This window comes from Panthera pardus, unplaced genomic scaffold, assembly GCF_024362965.1.
Source record: "Panthera pardus isolate Hobbes unplaced genomic scaffold, ASM2436296v1 HiC_scaffold_5, whole genome shotgun sequence".
Lineage (NCBI taxonomy): Eukaryota > Metazoa > Chordata > Mammalia > Carnivora > Felidae > Panthera > Panthera pardus.
The window spans coordinates 19,654,389-19,672,731 of NW_026526980.1; the positions used below are offsets into that span (position 1 = coordinate 19,654,389).

The 18,343-nt window shown below is 49.4% G+C and overlaps 2 protein-coding genes across 5 annotated transcripts in view; one reads left to right on the forward strand and one right to left on the reverse strand.

The window, feature by feature from the left end:
- The window catches only part of ITGAL (integrin subunit alpha L), a 41,982-nt gene that overhangs the window by 11,932 nt on the left and 11,707 nt on the right, over nt 1–18,343 (reverse strand). For 3 of the 4 annotated variants that reach the window (XM_019436315.2, XM_019436318.2, XM_019436319.2), the window contains 12 exons: nt 14,412–14,485; nt 14,199–14,331; nt 10,348–10,502; nt 9,889–10,026; nt 9,232–9,429; nt 8,955–9,085; nt 7,273–7,433; nt 7,017–7,168; nt 5,371–5,460; nt 2,058–2,114; nt 1,891–1,964; nt 1,409–1,550 (listed from right to left, as the gene is read on the reverse strand). In XM_019436315.2, the coding sequence (XP_019291860.2) occupies nt 1,409–1,550; nt 1,891–1,964; nt 2,058–2,114; nt 5,371–5,460; nt 7,017–7,168; nt 7,273–7,433; nt 8,955–9,085; nt 9,232–9,429; nt 9,889–10,026; nt 10,348–10,502; nt 14,199–14,331; nt 14,412–14,485 (1,505 nt within the window). The remainder of the gene's footprint in view (nt 1–1,408; nt 1,551–1,890; nt 1,965–2,057; nt 2,115–5,370; nt 5,461–7,016; nt 7,169–7,272; nt 7,434–8,954; nt 9,086–9,231; nt 9,430–9,888; nt 10,027–10,347; nt 10,503–14,198; nt 14,332–14,411; nt 14,486–18,343) is intronic. The other variant, XM_019436316.2, reaches the window with a different exon arrangement.
- Nucleotides 16,440–16,735, forward strand: LOC109259026 (40S ribosomal protein S27-like). Its single transcript, XM_053894349.1, has one exon. The coding sequence runs from the start codon at nt 16,451–16,453 to the stop codon at nt 16,703–16,705; it is 255 nt and encodes an 84-aa protein (XP_053750324.1). The 5' UTR covers nt 16,440–16,450; the 3' UTR covers nt 16,706–16,735.

Here is an 18,343-nt window from a genome sequence, read left to right on the forward strand (position 1 = left end):
CTAAGCGAAAAAGACAGACACAAAAGGACAACACCATATGATTCCACTTCCGTGAAAAATGAGAACAGGCAAATTCATAGAAATGGAAAGTAGATTAAAGGTTACCAGGGACAGGGAGTGGGAAGGGGGAATTATTGCTTAACAGGTCTACAGCTTCTGTTTGAGATGATAAAAAAGTTCTGCAAATAGATGATGGTTGCACAACATTGTGAATGTACCTAATGCCACTGACTCGTATGCTTAGAAAGGCTTAAGATGGTACATTTTCTATTACATATATTTTACCACAGTAATTTTTTTTAAACATGGAGGAAAAATAACCATATGGAAAACAAAATGCCAATTAGTTAAAACAAATATAGAGTGAATAAATATACAATGTAATTTGTATGTACGTGTATAGATACACAGAAGAATAAACATCGAAATATTAAAAGTAGTAAGTGCTGAGTTATAGGAGAATAGGTGATTATTTTCTCTAAACTGCTGTGCGGTTTCCAACCTTCTGTGGTGATCATGTATTATTTCTATGATAATAATTTAAAAAATAAAATTGTGCTTAGAACAAGTTAAAAAAAATTTTAAGTTTATTTATTTATTTTGAGACAGACAGAGACAGTGCGAGTGGGGGAGGGGCAGAGAAAACGGGAGAGAGAGAATCCCAAGCAGGCTCCAAGCTGCCAGCACAGAGTGCGTCACGGGGTTTGAACTCACGAACCTGTGAGGTCATGCCCTGAGCCAAAACCAAGAGTCAGGTGCTTAACCACTGAGCCACCCAGATGCCCCTAAAACAACTTTTAAATACAGGCCAAGAGGTGCCTGGGTGGCTCAGTCGGTTAAGTTCCTGACTCTTGGTTGCAGCTGAGGTCATGACATCACGGTTCATAAGATCGAGCCCCGCGTCAGGCTCTGTGCTGACAGTGTGGAACCTGCTTGGGATTCCCTCTCTCCCTCTCTCTGCCACTCCCCCGCTGTATTCTCTCTCTTAAGATAAATACATAAACATTAAAATAAAATAAAATAAAATAAAATAAAAATAAAACGATCCAGGCCATCCTGCAAAAACACTTTGGTCACCTTTAGGAGGGAGGGACTTTGAGTTTACTGTATCTATGCACACCTTCTTGGTCACCAGATCCACGAGCCTGTGTCACAGTCTCCATTCCATGTGACCCCCTCACTAACCCTGCGGGTGTCCCCAGCCTCACTGATGGTGTAATCTGAGGCCCACAGAGGGTGAACCTTGTGTCACAGGCACACAGCTGGAGGGTGGTCATCAGGCTGAAAAGTTGGATGTGTCCCTAAACTTTCTGCAGGCCAGCTTTGGCCTCTCTTTAGGCTGTCTTGTCTGCCCGCCCGAGGCTCCTTGAGGGGAGCAGAAGCTGCAGGGACCAGTGTGGGCGCTCACCTCGAGTATCTCTACTTTGCGGAAGGAGAGTCCCTGGGGGAAGCTCAGGTTGAGCTGGACCCAGTAGGCATCTTCTCTCAAGTTACTCAGCATCAACTCTACGGAGAGGCTGGCAGAGGGCGTCAGACGTAGGACTCTGGATCTGGGGGGCAAGACCAGAGAAAAGTTACAGGGGCCAAGGTGAAGGAAGCAGGGTCACAGGCAGGGGTTTTCAGAACGCAGGGATCTTCTAGGCTAGAAAAAACGAATACACAAAAACCAGCTCTTGTGCACAGGCTTTAAGTGGTGTGACCTTGTCTAATCCTGCCAGGAGTGCACAAGGCACGTGAATTTCTCAGAGAGGGGGCTAAGCCCCAGAGGACAGATCTAGTGAGTACAGATGGGGGTCTTCTGACTCAGAGACCCCTATCCTTTCTGAGACACGAGCTGCCTCAGGAAAACACCAGGTGGAACAGGAGGGTCCGGGGGGTTGGAAGCCTCACCTTGCAGGGGAGAAGGACAGCTTCAGGTTCGCCTCACACTCCTTGTCCTCCCCACAGTTCTTCTCAAAAGGGATCTGAAAGGCCAAGAAGAAACACTAGGAGGCTCAGGCCCCAGACCCAGTGGGGAGGGACCCCGGCCTCTCCGGCTGCCCCTTGTCCCTGCTTACCTCCTTGGTCTCTGCATGCGGTAAGGGTCTCAGGATGGGCTGAATGTCTCGGCCCTGCTGAGCATGAGTGGTGGGAGGGCCGGGAGACAAGGCAGGTTAGTTGAGGCAGCAGAACTCTTGGAGGAGGGCTGGAAGCAGGGCTCAGGGCTTGGGGCTCAGCTGGGTTGGCTTGGCTGGCCCCTCTTAGGAGCCAACGCCTGCCCCAGGGGGACCTCACCCTTCTGACTCGGCTCAAGGCCACCCTGTGCAGCCCTCGGGCAGCAGCTCCTCGAGGAAAGCCGAGGCTCAGGGTGTCCGTTCTCCTGAACAGATCTTGGCCTTGACACAGCAGCTCCAAAGCTCCTCCCAGCCCATCTCCTTCCCTGGGCTCGCCTGTCTATGACTAGCTCTTACTGTGCTTCTCCTCTGCGAACCCCATCTCCCTGCTAAAAAGTTCCATCTCTTCTCAGATCAAGGCCAGTTTTCCCCAACGTTTCCAGGGCTTCTGCTCTGGGCCAGGCCCTGTTATGGGCACCGGGTATACACCAGAGGACAAAACAGACACACTGCACTGCTGTGCCCCCAGTCTGGTGGGAGAAATGACGTGGCATCTTCAAGTGTTTGATGGGACAGATACAGGTATATTCAGAGCATGTAGAACCGAATCCTACCCCCGACATGGGGATCGGGGAAGCTTCCTGAAGAAACAGATCTCAACTGAAATCTAAAGGATGGGCAGGAGAGAGCCAGACGAAGAGAATGGAGAGGGGCAAGAACGGACGGCCCCACACAAAGGCACAAGGCGGGAGGTTGAGCCTGCGCACGTGACAAGAAGATGCTCAGACGAGCCGCTGTGCTGTGTGTCGGGGGCAGGAGATGGAAGCAGGGTCTAGGTTCCCCTGGGCTTTGCAAGCCACGATCGAAAGTTGGGACTTTATCCTGAGGGTAATGGGGTCATAGAAGTGTTTATGAGTTATAAGCTGAATGCTTTAGAAAGACTCCAGCCTCCACTTGCAGGCCACCCGCCAAATAACCACCAGACTCCTGAGTCCCGGCAGCCTCTGCTGACTGCTCCCACCCACGCTCAACACAGATTCCTGCTACCCACTAGACTGCAGCCAGTCCCCAAATGGGCATTGTGGGTCTCTGTCTTGCTCAGTTGTCCTTCTACCAGAAGCTAAGCCCACCTCCGCATTTCCCTTGAACGTGCCACTGTACCTTTCCTTATGCTGTTCCCTTTGCCTCTCCTCAATCCACCTACCCAAAAGGCTACTCATTCTGAAAGATCCAGAAACAATGACGCTCCCCCCAGGAAGCCTTACTTGTCAACTCTGGGCTCAGGTCTCTTTTTTACCCTGAGTTCCTACTCTACACAGCTTGGCTTAAAAAAAAAAAAAATTGGGGCGACTGGGTGGTGCAGTTGGTTAAGCGTCAGGCTCTTGATCTCGGCTCGGGTCATGATCTCATAGTTCATGAGTTCAAGCCCCGCATCAACTCTGGGCTGATGGTGTGAAATCTGCTCGGCATTCTGTCTCTCCTTCTCTCTGCTTGTGCTCGAGTTCTCTCGCTTGCTCTCTCAAAATAAATAACTTAAAAAAAATTAGTGTCAACGGCAGAGACTGCTGGCTGTCTCCAGACATCCTTCCTCACTATCTGCCCTTCAAATAGAGCCTCCACTTTTTATCTGGTCCTATGGCCACCTGGACAGGAGACTCTGTTTCTCCGTCTCCCTTGCAGTTAGGTGTGGCCATATGACCAATTTCTGACCAATGAGATGTAAATGAAAGCATCATGTGGATTTCCAGGAACTAGTCTTTTTTTGTTTATTTATTTTTGAGAGAGAGAGAGAGAGAGAGAGAGAGAGAGAGCATGAGTGGGGGAGGAACAGAGAGAGAGAGGGAGACAAAGAATCTGAAATAGGCTCCAGGCTCCGAGCTGTCCGCACAGAGCCTGATGTGGGGCTCGAACCCACGAACCACGAGGTTATGACCTGAGTTGAAGTCAGACACTTAACCGACTGAGCCACCCAGGCGCCCCTCAGGAACTAGACTTAAAGGGAAGGGGTGTGCTCTTCTACCCTTTCTAGTGAGCCGTGCTCCCAACACCCACAAGCTCAGGCATCTTTACTGCCTGTGCTCACACTACGCCATCTTGCTGAATGCCCACCCCCCTTCTCTAGCTGGGGACGTTAAGGATCCCGTCTTGTGGGAAGACTTTCCTTATCCCCCAAACACGTGGCGTGAGATTGTACCGCCACCCTGTATCTAACTTTACCACAGCCTTATCACAGCATGTTGTAACTGTCTGTTGACTCGTCTGGCCTCCAGAGCAGATTGCGAACCCCTTCCGGGGAGGGACCATGTTTTGTCTACTCCAGTGGAGCTAGTGCCCCGAATAGGGCTTAGCACAGGCAGGTGCTCAAGCAACTTCCCTTAAGTGCATGATGAGCGTCTGGTGGGCGGGGGCTTTAATTTTGGTGAGCACGTCACCGTCCTCATCAGATCTCAGGAGAGTGAGCGCGCGTGGGGGAGCGCTCGGTGCATGCTGCCAAAAGCCACGAGAAAGAGTGCACTTAGCAGCCACCGCGCTCCAGCTCTGAAGAGGCCTCATAAGGTCGGGACTTCTTTTACAGATGGGGACACAGTCCCAGAGAGGGATGGAACCTGCTCGTATATGCTCACGCCAGGAAAAACCAACCCACATCCTCAGGCTGGGGGGCCCAGGCTCTTTCCACCAGACCCTGCTGCCTTCAGACAGAAGCTAAACCACTGAGCGTCAAGGATTTAAGGAGATGGGATCTGGCTTTGGCCCCGGGTAGGGAGTATGCGGTCCGGCAGATGAGGGTAGATACTGTTTTCCTCTTCTTTGACACCATGACGACACCCCAATTTGGCTTTGAGGGAACTACCTGCTCTCAACTGGATATGCTCGGTGGGAAGGCGGATCAGGGCGCCCTGTCTTCCCACGAGTAAGGCTAGGCAGGGTGCCGTGTCCCCCCCCCGAGTGTACACTTTGAGCAGCGCTAGGGGCCTGGTGAGGTGTAAAGCTGACGCTTGGCAGGGACCTGGAGCAGATTCACCGAAGGGGCCGTGCCCTGAAGAGTCCATCCATTATCCCTTCCCCTCAAGAGCCCCTGGCGCCTCCACCCTGGCTCCCTTTCTTCCCAGTCTTGAATGGCCAAATACAAGCTCCCATAGGTTCCCTTCCTGCTGAAGTCAGCTGTATTTGGTTTCTATTACTCAAAACCAAAGACTCCTCTATGATACAGTCTTGCTAAACTGAAATTCTCCTCTCCCCAGTTTCCTATCAATTCCCCTAGGTGATCTCTTCTTACCAGCCGTTGGTCCCTTGGTGTCCCTTCTTCTTCCCGGAGAGAGAAATTTAGGGAGACGTTGATGGGAGAGATGAGGTCTTGAATGCACACCTGAGGGTGATGAGAATACCACCTGTGTTGTGAGTTTAACCTTCCAGTTAAATGCTCACCTTGCCCATACTTTACAAATGATGAGATTCTAGTATCTGGTGTTTATAATGTCTGGGGTCACTTCTCAGCACGAGTGTCACTCTCAGCCCCAATTCCCATGGCAGACATCACTAATCAACCACCCCACTTTCCCCACTGAGTCCTGATCAAAGCCCCTGAATCTCTGCCAGGCCGCTCTAGGCAGCCATTATCGAAGTTTGCACAAGAAAAGAATATTCTAGAATAACTAGAATATCCTAGTTCCTCAAGAACAGAGCTGGGGATTGGCCTTTTATGTTATTACTGGTCCCTCACAGTGGCACTTTGTAGGCACTCAAATCATCTTCACCTGAATTCCTACCAACCCGAAGATGTAGGCATTATTATTCCCACATTAGAGATGAGGAGAATGAGTTCAAAAGAGATGACCCAAGTTTCCTAAGGACTAGCACTAGGAAGTGAGCCCAAGTCCGTCCAATTCCCAAGCCTAAGGTCTTCCCATCATAACATACTGCTTCTTCTTTGGAAGATTTGTGTTGAAAATTTCCAAATCTTTGGGTGGGTGGGGGGTGCAAGGAAGCAGAAGAGAACTGAGTGGAGCTATGAACGAGCTGAGAAAGTGAGCTCAGAATTGTTGACACTGGGCGATGGGTATTTGGGGGTTCATTAAGCTATTTTTTTCCTGCTTTTATAGATTTGAAACTTCCCACAACAAAAAATTGAAAACATGGGGCGCCTGGGTGGCTCAGTCGGTTAGGCGTCCGACTTTGGCTCAGGTCATGATCTCGCGGTCTGTGAGTTCGGGCCCCGCGTCAGGCTCTGTGCTGACCACTCAGAGCCTGGAGCCTGTTTCAGATTCTGTGTCTCCATCTCTCTCTGACCCTCCCCCCGTTCATGCTCTGTCTCTCTCTGTCTCAAAAATAAATAAACGTTAAAAAAAAAATTGAAAACAAATTTCAAAATCTTATACACCAATCCCACACTCAGTCTCTTATGAAATATTTAAAAGACTGGAAGAATTTACCACCATCCTTACTTCACACAGGACTGTTAGAAGCAAACAGAATTTGGGTATTATGGCAGTTGTTCAAATGATATTTAAAAAAAAACCTTTTTCTGTGATAAAACCTTTTTCTGTGATTTATTTAGCAATGACCATGTACCTGGGAAATAAGGATGCACACGTGACTGAATATTCTGCAGCTATTAAAATAATCATGAAAAGCCGGGTAGCAGCATTGATATATGATGGGTGGAAAAAGGGGAAAAAATGGGAAGTATTTTACAATGGTAATTATGTTGAAAACACCGATGTACATAGATTAAGGACTAGAGAAAATATGCGACGGTATTATCACCACTATTACACAGTAGAGGAAATGATAGTATAGAGAGATCCAAGAGACCTGTGACCCCATGGGACGTGACCGAGCTGTGCCTTGCACCCAGTGTCTCCTGTCACTGCAGTCAGTTCTGCCGCCCCCTCACTTCCCACAGCAGCTCTATGGCTCCCTTACCGGGAAGTGGAACCAGAACTTGATGCAGGACTCATCTTGGGTGACCTCTGTGTTCCTGCTGAGTTCACGTCTGCCTCCTGGGAACAGCCCCCGGCTTCTGGTCCGATGGCCATCCAGTTGCAGAGTGTAAGTGAGGGCGGCAACCAGGTGCCCTGGGCAGGGTGAAAAGCAGGAGTTGGATGGTGGCAGATCCTGGGGCCATAAGCCTGCATCTGGGGTGGGCAGCTGCTCTGGGGAGCAGGAGAATGGCACTGACCTTGAAATTGGGGGGTAATAGGCTTAACCTGGAAACAGACTGTGATGTTAACTCCTTCTTTCTTCTTGTTACTGGCTGAATAGGAGCATTCCACTTCATGCACTGGGATCTCAGCCGGGGAGAAGGACATCAGAGTGAGGACATCTACTACAGGCCGGGAGCTGCAGGGCAGAAAACCACCAGCTCTCTCACTCTCGGCCTCAACTTCAGTCCCCAGTCAGACCTGGGACTCCAGCCACCAGAGTCCAGAGGACTCTCCTTCGTGAAAGCAGACCTCAACGTCCCTGTCTCCTTGAAATGGTAATAATAATTATAATTCACTAGGGCTTCCCGGTTTCTTCTAGCAACCTTCTGATCCGCTTTCCATACGGAAGGATGAACTTTCAGAAAGAGAAAACATAGGCAGCTACTTCCACGCTTATAACCCTTCACTGATGCTACATGATATTCAGAATAAAATCCAAACTTGTTGCTATCCATGCCACACTGGCTGCCTCTCCACTCTTATTTCTTCCCACCCTCTCCCTTGGTTGACGTTCCCGCCAAGTTAAACGTTTGCCTGCCTTATGGCTTCAGCACATCCTGAGCTTTCTACCTAGAAAGCTCTCATCCCAGATTTCTGCAAGGCTGGATCCTTCTCATCTTTCAAGTCCCAGCTCAAATATCACCTCCTCAGAGAAGCCTTTCTTGGCCACCCGATCTAGAATAAGTCTCCCCTAGTCTTCTGTCTCACAGAATGCTGTTCACTTCCCCCATGGCACTTACCACAATTTGCAATCACCTACTTGTGTGTTTAATCTTGTATTATATATTTCCCCACCTACACAGTCTGTACCCAATGGCTGGTTCAGTATTAAGACACAGCAGGTACTAGGGTGCCTAGGCGGCTCAGTCGGTTGAGTGTCCGACCTCGGCTCAGCTCATGATCTTGTGGTTAGTGGGTTAGGGCCCCACATCGGGCTCATTGCTGTCAGCCTGTCAGCACAGAGCCCACTTTGGATCTCTGTCCCCCTCTCTCTGCCCCTCTCCCGCTTGCGCTCTCCCGGCCCTCCACAGCAGGTGCTCAGTAAATGTCTATTCACTATATGATGTTACATGATGCCTCCAGTAACTCTAAGATATGGTCAAGACAGGAAATGTCTTCACCAGTTCAAAGATGAGGAAACTGAGGTCCTGAGAAGCTAAGTGACTGGGGTGCGATCATCCAAGAAGTAAATGGCAGAGCTTCAGCCTGAATCCAGGTGACCAGGTTCTAAAGCCATCACAGGATCTTTAATGTCAGACAGGCCTGGGTTCAAATCCCAGTCTGTCACTGAATTGTAGCTGTTTAAACTGGAGTAAGACAGGGGCGCCTGGGTGGCTCAGTGGGCTAAGCGTCTGACTTCGGCTCAGGTCGTGATCTCACGGTTTGTGAGTTTGACCCCCACGTCGGGCTCTGTGCCGACAGCTCGGAGCCTGGGTCCTGCTTCGGATTCTGTGTCTCCCTCTCTCTCTGCCCCTCCTAGCTTGTGCTCTGTGTGTCTCTCTCTCAAAAATAAATAAACATTAAAAAAAAAAAATAAACTGGAGTTAAGACATGAAGCCTGTATAGGAAGGGTACCTATGTGACAGGGTTGGGGGAAGACCAAAAGAGTCCTGCTACGTAGTAACTGCTCCAAGGATGATTAGCAGTCCCGTCTTACCTGAGTATGATCACCTGCCCTTCGGCTCCCACAGCCACATCTGTCAAGCCATCTCCTCCAAGGTCTTTCACCCCATGAATGGAGCGTCCAAACCACCGAATTCCTGAGAACACCTGGGCCCCTTCTATCCGCTGAGACCAAGAGAAAAATTCATGCTAAGCTAGGGAGAGGACAGGCTGGAGTGGGAGGAAGAGTCGGGCTGGGGAGTGGGGTCTGGGCTTGGAGGCTTCTGGGTGCCTGGGAAGAGGTTTTGGTTGGCGGGCAGGGCGCCTCTCACCTGGCTTGGCTGGGGGCTCAGCCCACCACGCTGCCCGTTGAAGATGTACACAGCCCCCTGCCCCTCCAGAGGGGCCCCCACAGCCACGTCCGCCAGCTCATCCCCATTGATGTCGGTCAGGGCCGTGATCGCTGCTCCAAATCGCCCAAGAGGGTAGCCAGGATCCCCCTGCAGTTCTGAGACCACTTCGAACCCCAGCTGGGAAGGAGCAAAGTGACAGGCCACTCAGTCACTCTGCAAGCATTCACAGCGTGGGGCACCGTGAACAGGAAGAACGCTGAAGAAAGGTCAGACGCGGTCCCTCAAAGAATCGGTATGGTGCTGGCAGACTCACCCGGGTTCAGGGCCCAGCTCCACCCCTTGCTGTCTGTGTGACCTTGGGGCTTTGGAAAGTGACCCAGCAAGGCTCCCGTTTATGAAAGAAAGCTCAGAGCTACTCAAAAGGTGACTTGGAGGACCCAATGAGGTCTCGTGTAAATAGAAGGTTTGACACTTGCACACAGCCCTCCCACCCAAGGATCAGCGATTATCTGTCGGCTGTTCTAAAGATCTGATTCACCATGATCAGACAGAGAAAGCCTTTCAGAATAGCTGGGACCTGGATCGGCCGGGGGATCTGTTTCTCCCACCCCTTCAGGTCAGGGTCCTGGTCCCCACCTGTTTTCTCTGGTAGACAAACACCCTGCCTCCCCTCTGCTCCCCATAGAACAGGGGGGCTCCAATCAGCAGCAACTCTGTCTCCCCATCTTGGTCCATGTCAACACCACACAGCTCGCCACCGAAATAAGAGCCAATCTGCAGGGAGAGGAAGACATTCGAGGAAGCACCTGCGAGCTGGACACCTGCCTCCCCTCAGCTGGACCATGTCTGTCTTACTCCAATCCCTCAAATGAAGGTTGAAGTCCTGGACTCCCCCACCTAGCACCTGTATGAATTAGGACAAGGTGGGTTCTCTGAGGTTCCGTTTCTTCAACTGGGAAGTAGAGGTGACAAAGCTTACCTCAGAGGGCTTTGTGAGGACCGAACCTAACAGTGCTTGGCATAGGGCCTGCTAGCAGACGGCAGGGAGCATGACCAGTGCCCCACGCGTCCCTGATCCCCTAGGGCCATGCTCACCTGGATCCCGTCTATTTTCTGGACCTGGCTCCAGTGTCCTCTGCCCTTCAGCTCCTGGAACAGCAGCACCCGCCCCACATGCTGGTATCTGGGGGCTCCAACCGCCAGCAGCGATGTGAGCGTTTTGTCGGAGGGCAGCCAGGTCACAGTGTAACCTGTGGGATGGGGGGAGAGAATGAGAGAATGGGAGGGGGCTGGTGCTTGGAATTAGGAACACAATGGCTGCTGCAAAAAGGTAAAACCCAGGGGCAAACAGGGCAGAGACTGGAAAACTGGGTTAGTAGCAGAGCTACATTGAAACAGCCAGAGAACCTTCTCCTGAGAAGAGCAGCCACATGCTTCTCGTGGCACAAATCCCGCCATCCTGGTCGAAGGTTGCATTTGTCAAACTGTGGACAACATGCAAGGAAAGAGCAGCCATGCAGAACAGGGTAACCATGGCGCATCTTCCCGAGGCTCAGCTGACCTGAAGGTTGGTAAGGGAGACTACACATTTGACTTGTTGTTGTTGTTTTTACTTTATTGTTTTGAGACAGAGAGAGAGAGAGAGAGATCGGGAGCAGAGGAGGGGCAGAAGGAGAGAGAGAGAGAGAGAGAAAGAGAGAGAATCCCGACCAGCGCAGAGCCCGACACAGGGCTCCATCTCATGAACTGTGAGATCATGACCTGCGCCGAGATCAAGAGTCAGAAGCTTAACCAACTGAGCCACCCAGGCGCCCCTACACTTCTTAAAAATCAAAAAATACAATGAGATATATTAGCAAGAAGAGTGCAAAATCTGCGCGGACATTAAAAATAGAGCAGGAGACCTGAAAAAAATTTGTTTGAAGTTATCACTCCAGGCTATCTTCCTACTTCATTGCTAGTGTGTGTGGCAAGGTTTTCTCGTTGCTGGAATGTCTGAGGAAATGCTGCAGGAAACCGGACCAGGGATTGGGCTCGAGTCAAGATCCACCTAGTAGGAATGCTCTGATTCAAGAGATGACTGGCTCAATTTCATCTTCTCTGCTTAGAGTAGTTGCAAGTGAGTGAGAAAACAGAGACAACCGAGATGATATGGCACAGACAGGAAGGGCGAAGAGGCTGAACCACTTTCCCATTCATTCGTGAACATTCCTGAAGCACAGGGGTTAGGAACTTGTCCTTTGAAATCAGAGACGAGGTTATTATTCCTTGTGCTGATACTTCCTAGCTGTGTGATCTTGAATCGATTATGCCTCGCCACTGAGGCTCAGTTTTCTCGTCTCCCATCCAAGTACTAACCAGGCCCGACCCTGCTTAGCTTCCGAGATCAGACGAGATCGGGCGCGTTCAGGGTGGTATAGCCATAGACTCAGTTTTCTCATCTAAATAATGGGATAATAGGAACCTCATAAGGTGGTTTTGAGGATTAAAGAAGACCACGGATATAAAATGCTGTGCTATGCTAGTGATATCTAAACTAAGATCTGAAGGATAGTGGCATCACAGGCACCCAAGATTATATTTATTTTTTATTTTTATTTTTTTAGCAGGAGTTGAAAGTTTTCTTTTTTTCTTTTTGAAGTATAGTTGGCACAAAGTTATACATACACAATCATATACCTATATATACATATAAAATATACATATATATACATATATATGTATATATACATATATAATCACATCCCTCTGTCCCTCCCTCCCTCTCTCTCCATATATACATATATATATATATATATATATATATATATATATATACATACATGCAGTGTGTGTGTGTGTGTGTGTGTGTGTCTAGTGTGACAGGTGCTTAACTAGAGATTAAACTTCGGGTTATTTCTTCTTCAGTGAGTGAAACCGCCAGCTAGCTTGCAGTATACTGGGGGACACAAAAGCACCCTGAAGGCACTAGGGTAGAAGCTATAGGGTAAGTGTGGTGGTTACCAGCACAGACTTTGGGGCTACACTACCTGGGTTCCACCTACTAGTTTTGTGACCCTGGGCAAGTTATTTAAACTCTCCTGGGCTCAGCTCCTTCATCTATAAAATAAAGGTAATAAAAATACTCGCAGGGTTGTTATAAGAATAAAATGAGACAAACTAAGATAAAATATGTCAATACATCCCATGCACTTAGAACAGTGCCTGGCAGGGGCACCTGTGTGATGCCTGATGCCCCTGATGCAAATGGCTCAGTTGGTTGAGTGTCCAACTTAAAAAAAAAATTTTTTTTACGGTTTATTTATTTTTGAGAGAGAGAGACCAACAGAGTGTGAGCAGGGGAGGGACTGAAAGAGAGGGAGACATAGAATCCAAAGCAGGCTCCAGGCTCTGAGCTGTTAGCACAGGGTCTGACGTGGGGCTCGAACTCATGAACGATGAGATCATGACCTGAGCAGAAGTTGGATGCTTAACCGAGTGAGCCACCCAGGTGCCCCAAGCGCCCAACTCTTGATTTTGGCTCAGATCACGATCCCAGGGTCGGGGGATCGAGCCCTGCATCAGGTGCCGCACTGAGCATGGAACCTGCTTAAGATTCTCTTTCTCTCCCTCTGTCGCTCTCCCTGACTCACATGCTCACTCGCTTGCTCTCTCTCTCTAAAATAAAAAAAGGAAACAACAAGAAAACAGTGCCTGACACATAATACTCAAGTAAAGAATATCGAAAGAAAAAAGAAAAAATTGTGGAGAGCAGTCTCCCTCAGAAGGGTAGATGAAAGGGGCACCTGGGTGGCTCAGGCGGTTAAGCGTCTGACTCCAGCTCAGGCCATGATATTATGGTTTGTGGGTTCGAGCCGCGCATCGGACTCTGTGCTGACAACTCAGAGCCTGGAGCCTGCTTCGGATTCTGTGTCTCCCCCTCTCTCTGCCCCTCCAATGCTCATGCTCTGTCTGTCTCTATCTCTCAATAATAAGTAAATGTTAAAAAAAAAAAATGTACCCGGGATTTAATTTATGGGTAAGATGCAAAGATGACACAGAGAGGTTCGCTGCCATTGAAAGAAGTTTATTATGCACAGCTCTCCATAGCAGGAGGCATGGGCACGACAGGCCATGCAGGGCCACGTGGCAGAAGCACCAGGGTCAGTGAGGAAGCAGAAGGAGAGAGGAGAAAATGGCCCAGAGCCCTTATTGTGCTTTTGGTAGGAAGGAATGTGAGGTAGCATAGGCCAGCTTGAGCAAGCTTAGGATGGCATGGTTTGAACAATGTTGGCCGGCTCTGGTCTATAGAGCTGGTCCTTGGCTGACTAGAGATTTAGGTCAGGGAGAATATGGGCTTGGTGTGTGAAAGTTATGGTAAAGGAGGTGGTTGGGAATACAGGCTCAGGGCTGGCTGGTTGGCATGTGGAAGGCCTGCTCACAGGTCACTTGTTTACTCTCTGTGGGAACTAGCTAGCCCTGGCAGGGGCAGTCTCTCCAGGATTCATAAGGCTTCAAGATGTCCGAGCATCAGGGTTACCTGGGTAGCTCAGTCAGTTAAGCGTCTGACTTTGGCTCAGGTCATGATCTCACGGTTTCTGAGCTCGAGCCCTGTGTCTGGCTCTGTGCTGACAGCTCAGAGCCTGGAGCCTGCTTTGGATTCTGTGTCTCTCTCTCCCCCTCCCCCTTTTGCACACTCTCACTCTCTCTTGCAAAAATAAATAAACATTAAAAAAAATTTTTTAAAAACCCGCTGTCTAACCATCATAAAATACAGAAAATAAAAACATGATTACTACACAGCAGAGGGGCTACTAGGGGAAAAATTAAGAATGTTACGGCTATATTTAAACTCTGAGTTTCTTCATGCTGGTTGCTTAATTGCTTTCATTATTATTTTGAAAGTTGGTCTCAGTGACTCTGGCCCCTAAGATCAAAAGAACCCAGCAGAAAAGAAAAGTACTTACCTAAATATCCTGCTCTTGCTTCTGGTGTCAGCGGTTCATTCCCAACAAATCTATCATCCTGCAGTTTGGCATCCATGTCTAGAAAGCCCCCAGCCCAATCCTTGGCTCCGACTGCCCCCACGACACCGTGACCCTGCCCAGGGAAGGAGACGAGCGGGCTCAGCCACATTCCCATAACGTCCGCCAGCCCCCTGCTTCAGGCCCGCCACTCACCTGGCTGAGGTCAGCGCTGATCCCACTGGAGGACAGCTCCATGTTGAAGGAGGTCAGGTCCTGTTTGTTCGTGCCTGGGGGACAAGGTAAAGAGCATGGGTGGACCCCCAGGGAGCAGCAGGGACAGTGATACTGGAGAAAGGACTGAGAAAGAAGCATGGGACCGACCTTCGGACACAGAAGGAAGAGCCCACATCACAGTCAGACTGGGCAGTGACTTAGGCAGAGTCTGATGTGAAAGTGCACGAGCCCCAGACTCGGCACGGCCAAGATGGAGCCCTGGAGTTCTGTTCCCGCTCAGGCTTCCCCGCTGCAAGGGCTGGAGCCCCCACCCCTCCTGGCGAACCAGACCGATTCTCCCCTTCCTGTTGTTCCTCCAACGCATCACCAAGTCAAGATGGTTCTACCTTCAATGCGTCTGCCCCCTTCTCTGAAGGGTCAGTATTGCCGCCACAAGGGTCCAAGCCACTCTCCTCCCTTGCCTGGCTACTGCAGCAGCTTACTTACTTGGTCTCTGACCTCTTTCTTCTTGTCATGTCTATTTTCCACAGAGCAAGCTGGAGTAATCTTTCTTTGTTTTAATTTTTAACGTTTATTTATTTAGTTATTTTGAGAGAGAGAGAGAGAGAGAGAGAGAGAGAGAGAGAACAAGAGGGGGAGGGCCAGGGAGAGAGGGAGAGAGAATCCCAAGCGGGCTCTGCACTGACAGCAAGGAGCCCGATGTGGGGCTTGAACTCACGAACTGTGAGATCATGACCCGAGTGGAAACCAAGAGTTAGACGCTTAACCCACCAAGCCACCCAGGCTCCCCTGGAGTAATCTTTTTTAAAAATGTATATCAGACCACACATTTCCCTTTCTTAAAAAGCTCTTCATTACTTGCCATTGCTCTTTGTTGTTTATTTAAAAAACATATTTTTAAATGTTTATTTATTTTTGAGAGAGAGAGAGAGGAGGGAGAGGGGCAGAGAGGCAGAAGGAGAGAGAAAGAATTTCAAGCAGGCTCTGCACCTCAGCACAGAGCCCAACTCAGGGCTCAAACCCACAAACCATGAGATCATGACGTGAGCTGAAATCAAGAGTTGGATGCTTAACCGACTGAGCCACCCAGGCACCCCTGCCATCACTCTTTAGATTAAAACCCAAGCTACTGATGAGGAAATGGAAGGCCCTTGCCTCTCTCTCCAACCTTCTCTCATTTACTCACCACACTGCTATCACCGTGACCTTTTTCTGTTCCTCCAGCTTGCCTGCCCATCCCCCACCTCCGGGCCCCTGAGCTGATGATAAGGCTCTTTGCCCACATTCCTCACATGGCTGTTTGATTCTCATCTTTCGTGTCTTGGCTCAAATGTCATCTCAGAGTGAATTTCACCTCCATTAAAGAAAACAAAAAGGCATCTAGAAAGGCCTTCCTTGAAAAGCCTATCTATAGTGGCTCCCCCCACTCCCCCATAAACCTTTCTATCCAACTTATTTATTTTCTTTATAACACTTATCATCATCTCTAATTATCCTGTTTGGTTTTTTTTTGTTTGTCCAACCCGAATACGAGCTCCGTGTTGACACTACCCCTGAGTGCCTTGCTCACGGCCCCCGGTACCTGGTTGGTGCAAGCATGAATTAATACAATGAAAATCATCCCACCAGCCTTGCAAGGCTCCTGAGAGCGATGAATTAAATGATACAGATAAACTGTCTATTACCTGTAAGCTTTCAAGAAACGCACTGATTACTGTGAAGATTTGTTCATTCACTCTTAATAAATGTTTAGAACAACTATATATTTGGTGCCACGGATACAACGGTCAAAAGGCAGACACAACGCTTGCCATGACAGACCTCACAGTGTGGCGTGGGAGGCAGACACGGAGCGGATGATTCAATACAACGGAAGTCTCGGGGGCCAGGATAGGGAACACACAGCCGTTACCGCGACACCCAACCTAGACTCGAGTTCAGTGAGAGCTTGTCAGAGGCAGTGACATCTGAAATACGATCTGGAGACTTTCTGGCAGTGCTGACCTGCCCAAGAGAACATGCCTCTCGCGAAGGACCTCCTGCCCCCGTCCCCGGAAGAGGAGGAGAGGAAGCCCAAGAAGCAGCGCCTGGCGCAGAGCCCCAACTCCTACTTCATGGGCGTGAAGTGCCCAGGACGCTACAAAATCACGACCATGTTCAGCCACGTGCAGACCGTGGTGCTGTCTGGGGGCTGCTCCACCGTCCTGTGCCAGCCGACAGAAGGACAAGCAAGGCTCACGGAAGGATGCTCCTTCAGATGGAAGCAGCACTAAAAGCCCCGAGTCAACATGAGTGGGGAACTATCCCAACAAACAGCTTTAGGATTAAAAATAATAATAATAAAATAAAATAAGATAGAATAGAATAGAATAGAATAGAATAGAATAAAATAAAATATGATCTGGAGCATGAGGAAAGGCAGGCCAGGATAGGGGATCAGAGCTCGATTTGTACACAGCCTATGAGGTACCAAGCACTTTGCTAAGCAGTGGTTAGGGCCTGAACTGTGTTCTGTAAAAAAATATATTTTCACGTTCTAACCCCTAGTACTTCAGAATGTGGCCTTGTCTGGAAATAGGGTCTTTGCAGTGTAATTAAACTAAAATGAAGTCAGCGGGGTAGGCCTTGATCCAATATGACTGGTGTCCTTATAAAAAAGGGAAATTTGGACACAGAGAGACAGACACACACAGAGAGAAGATGGCCAGGTGGCAGGAGGGATGCAGCTACAAGCCAAGGGATGCTAGGGACTGTGGGCGAACACTGGAAGTTAGGAGAGGCAAGGAAGCACTCTCTCCTAGAACCATCAGAAAGAGCACGCCCCTGCCGAACACTTCATTTCTGACTTCTGGCCTCCAGAACTGCAAGACGGTAAATTTCTGTTGCTTTAAACCACTCAGTTTTTGGTACTCTGTTACAGCAGCCCTAGGAAACTAAAACAACAGTTAAACCTTCCAGTGCTGTGAGATTGGTATTATCCCCATTCAGCAGAGAAAGAGCCTCAGGGAGAGAAACTGACCTGGCTGAGGTCACACAGCATAGGCAGAACAGATTCTTTTTTTTTTTTTTAAGTTTATTTATTTATTTTGAGAGAGAGAGAGAGAAAGAGTAGGGAGGGGCAGAGAGAGAGAGAGAGAGAGAGAGAGAGAGGAAGAGAGAGAATCCGAAGCAGGCTCCACACTGTTAGCCTGGAGCCTGATGAGGGGCTCAAACTCATGATCGTGACCTGAGTCAAAATCCAGAGTCAGACACTTAACTAACTGAGCCACCCAGGCCCCCCGACAGAGTGGATTCTTGAGTGGTCTACCCAATCCCGTTATATATACATAGCTTCGGGGAGCCTGGGTGGCTCAGTCGGCTGAGCGTCTGACTTCGGCTCAGGTCATGATCTCACGGTTCGTGGGTTCAAGCCTCGCGTCAGGCTCTGGGCTGATGCCTTACTCAGAGCCTGGAGACTGCTTCAGATTCTGTGTCTCCTTCTCTCTCTGCCCCTCCCCTGCTCGTGCTCTGTCTCACTCTGTCTCTCAAAAATAAATAAATATTTTAAAAATCGTATATACCATTGCTTCTTCAACTGAACTGAACACCGAGCCTGTGTCCTAGCAAAGGGGCCTTCCCAGAAAGAATCATGTACCTTTCAGCAGACTAGGATTCCTGGGGAATTACCCTTCCAAGGCAAGTGTTCTATCCAGAGGCTACAGTCATAACCTTTTATTCTGGGCCAAGAGGGCCCATGGGCTCCCTGCGCTCAGCCGCTGTCCACTTGCCTGTCTTAAGTAATTTGAAGATAAGTAAAAATGAGGGAGCTGGCAGAGGAGGGGGCGGAATTATAGTCTTTCCAGAGCCCTCGGTTGACACCAGCAAAATAGGGGTCAATTCTCGCTCCACCCCAGACCAAGCTGAGCTTTCCA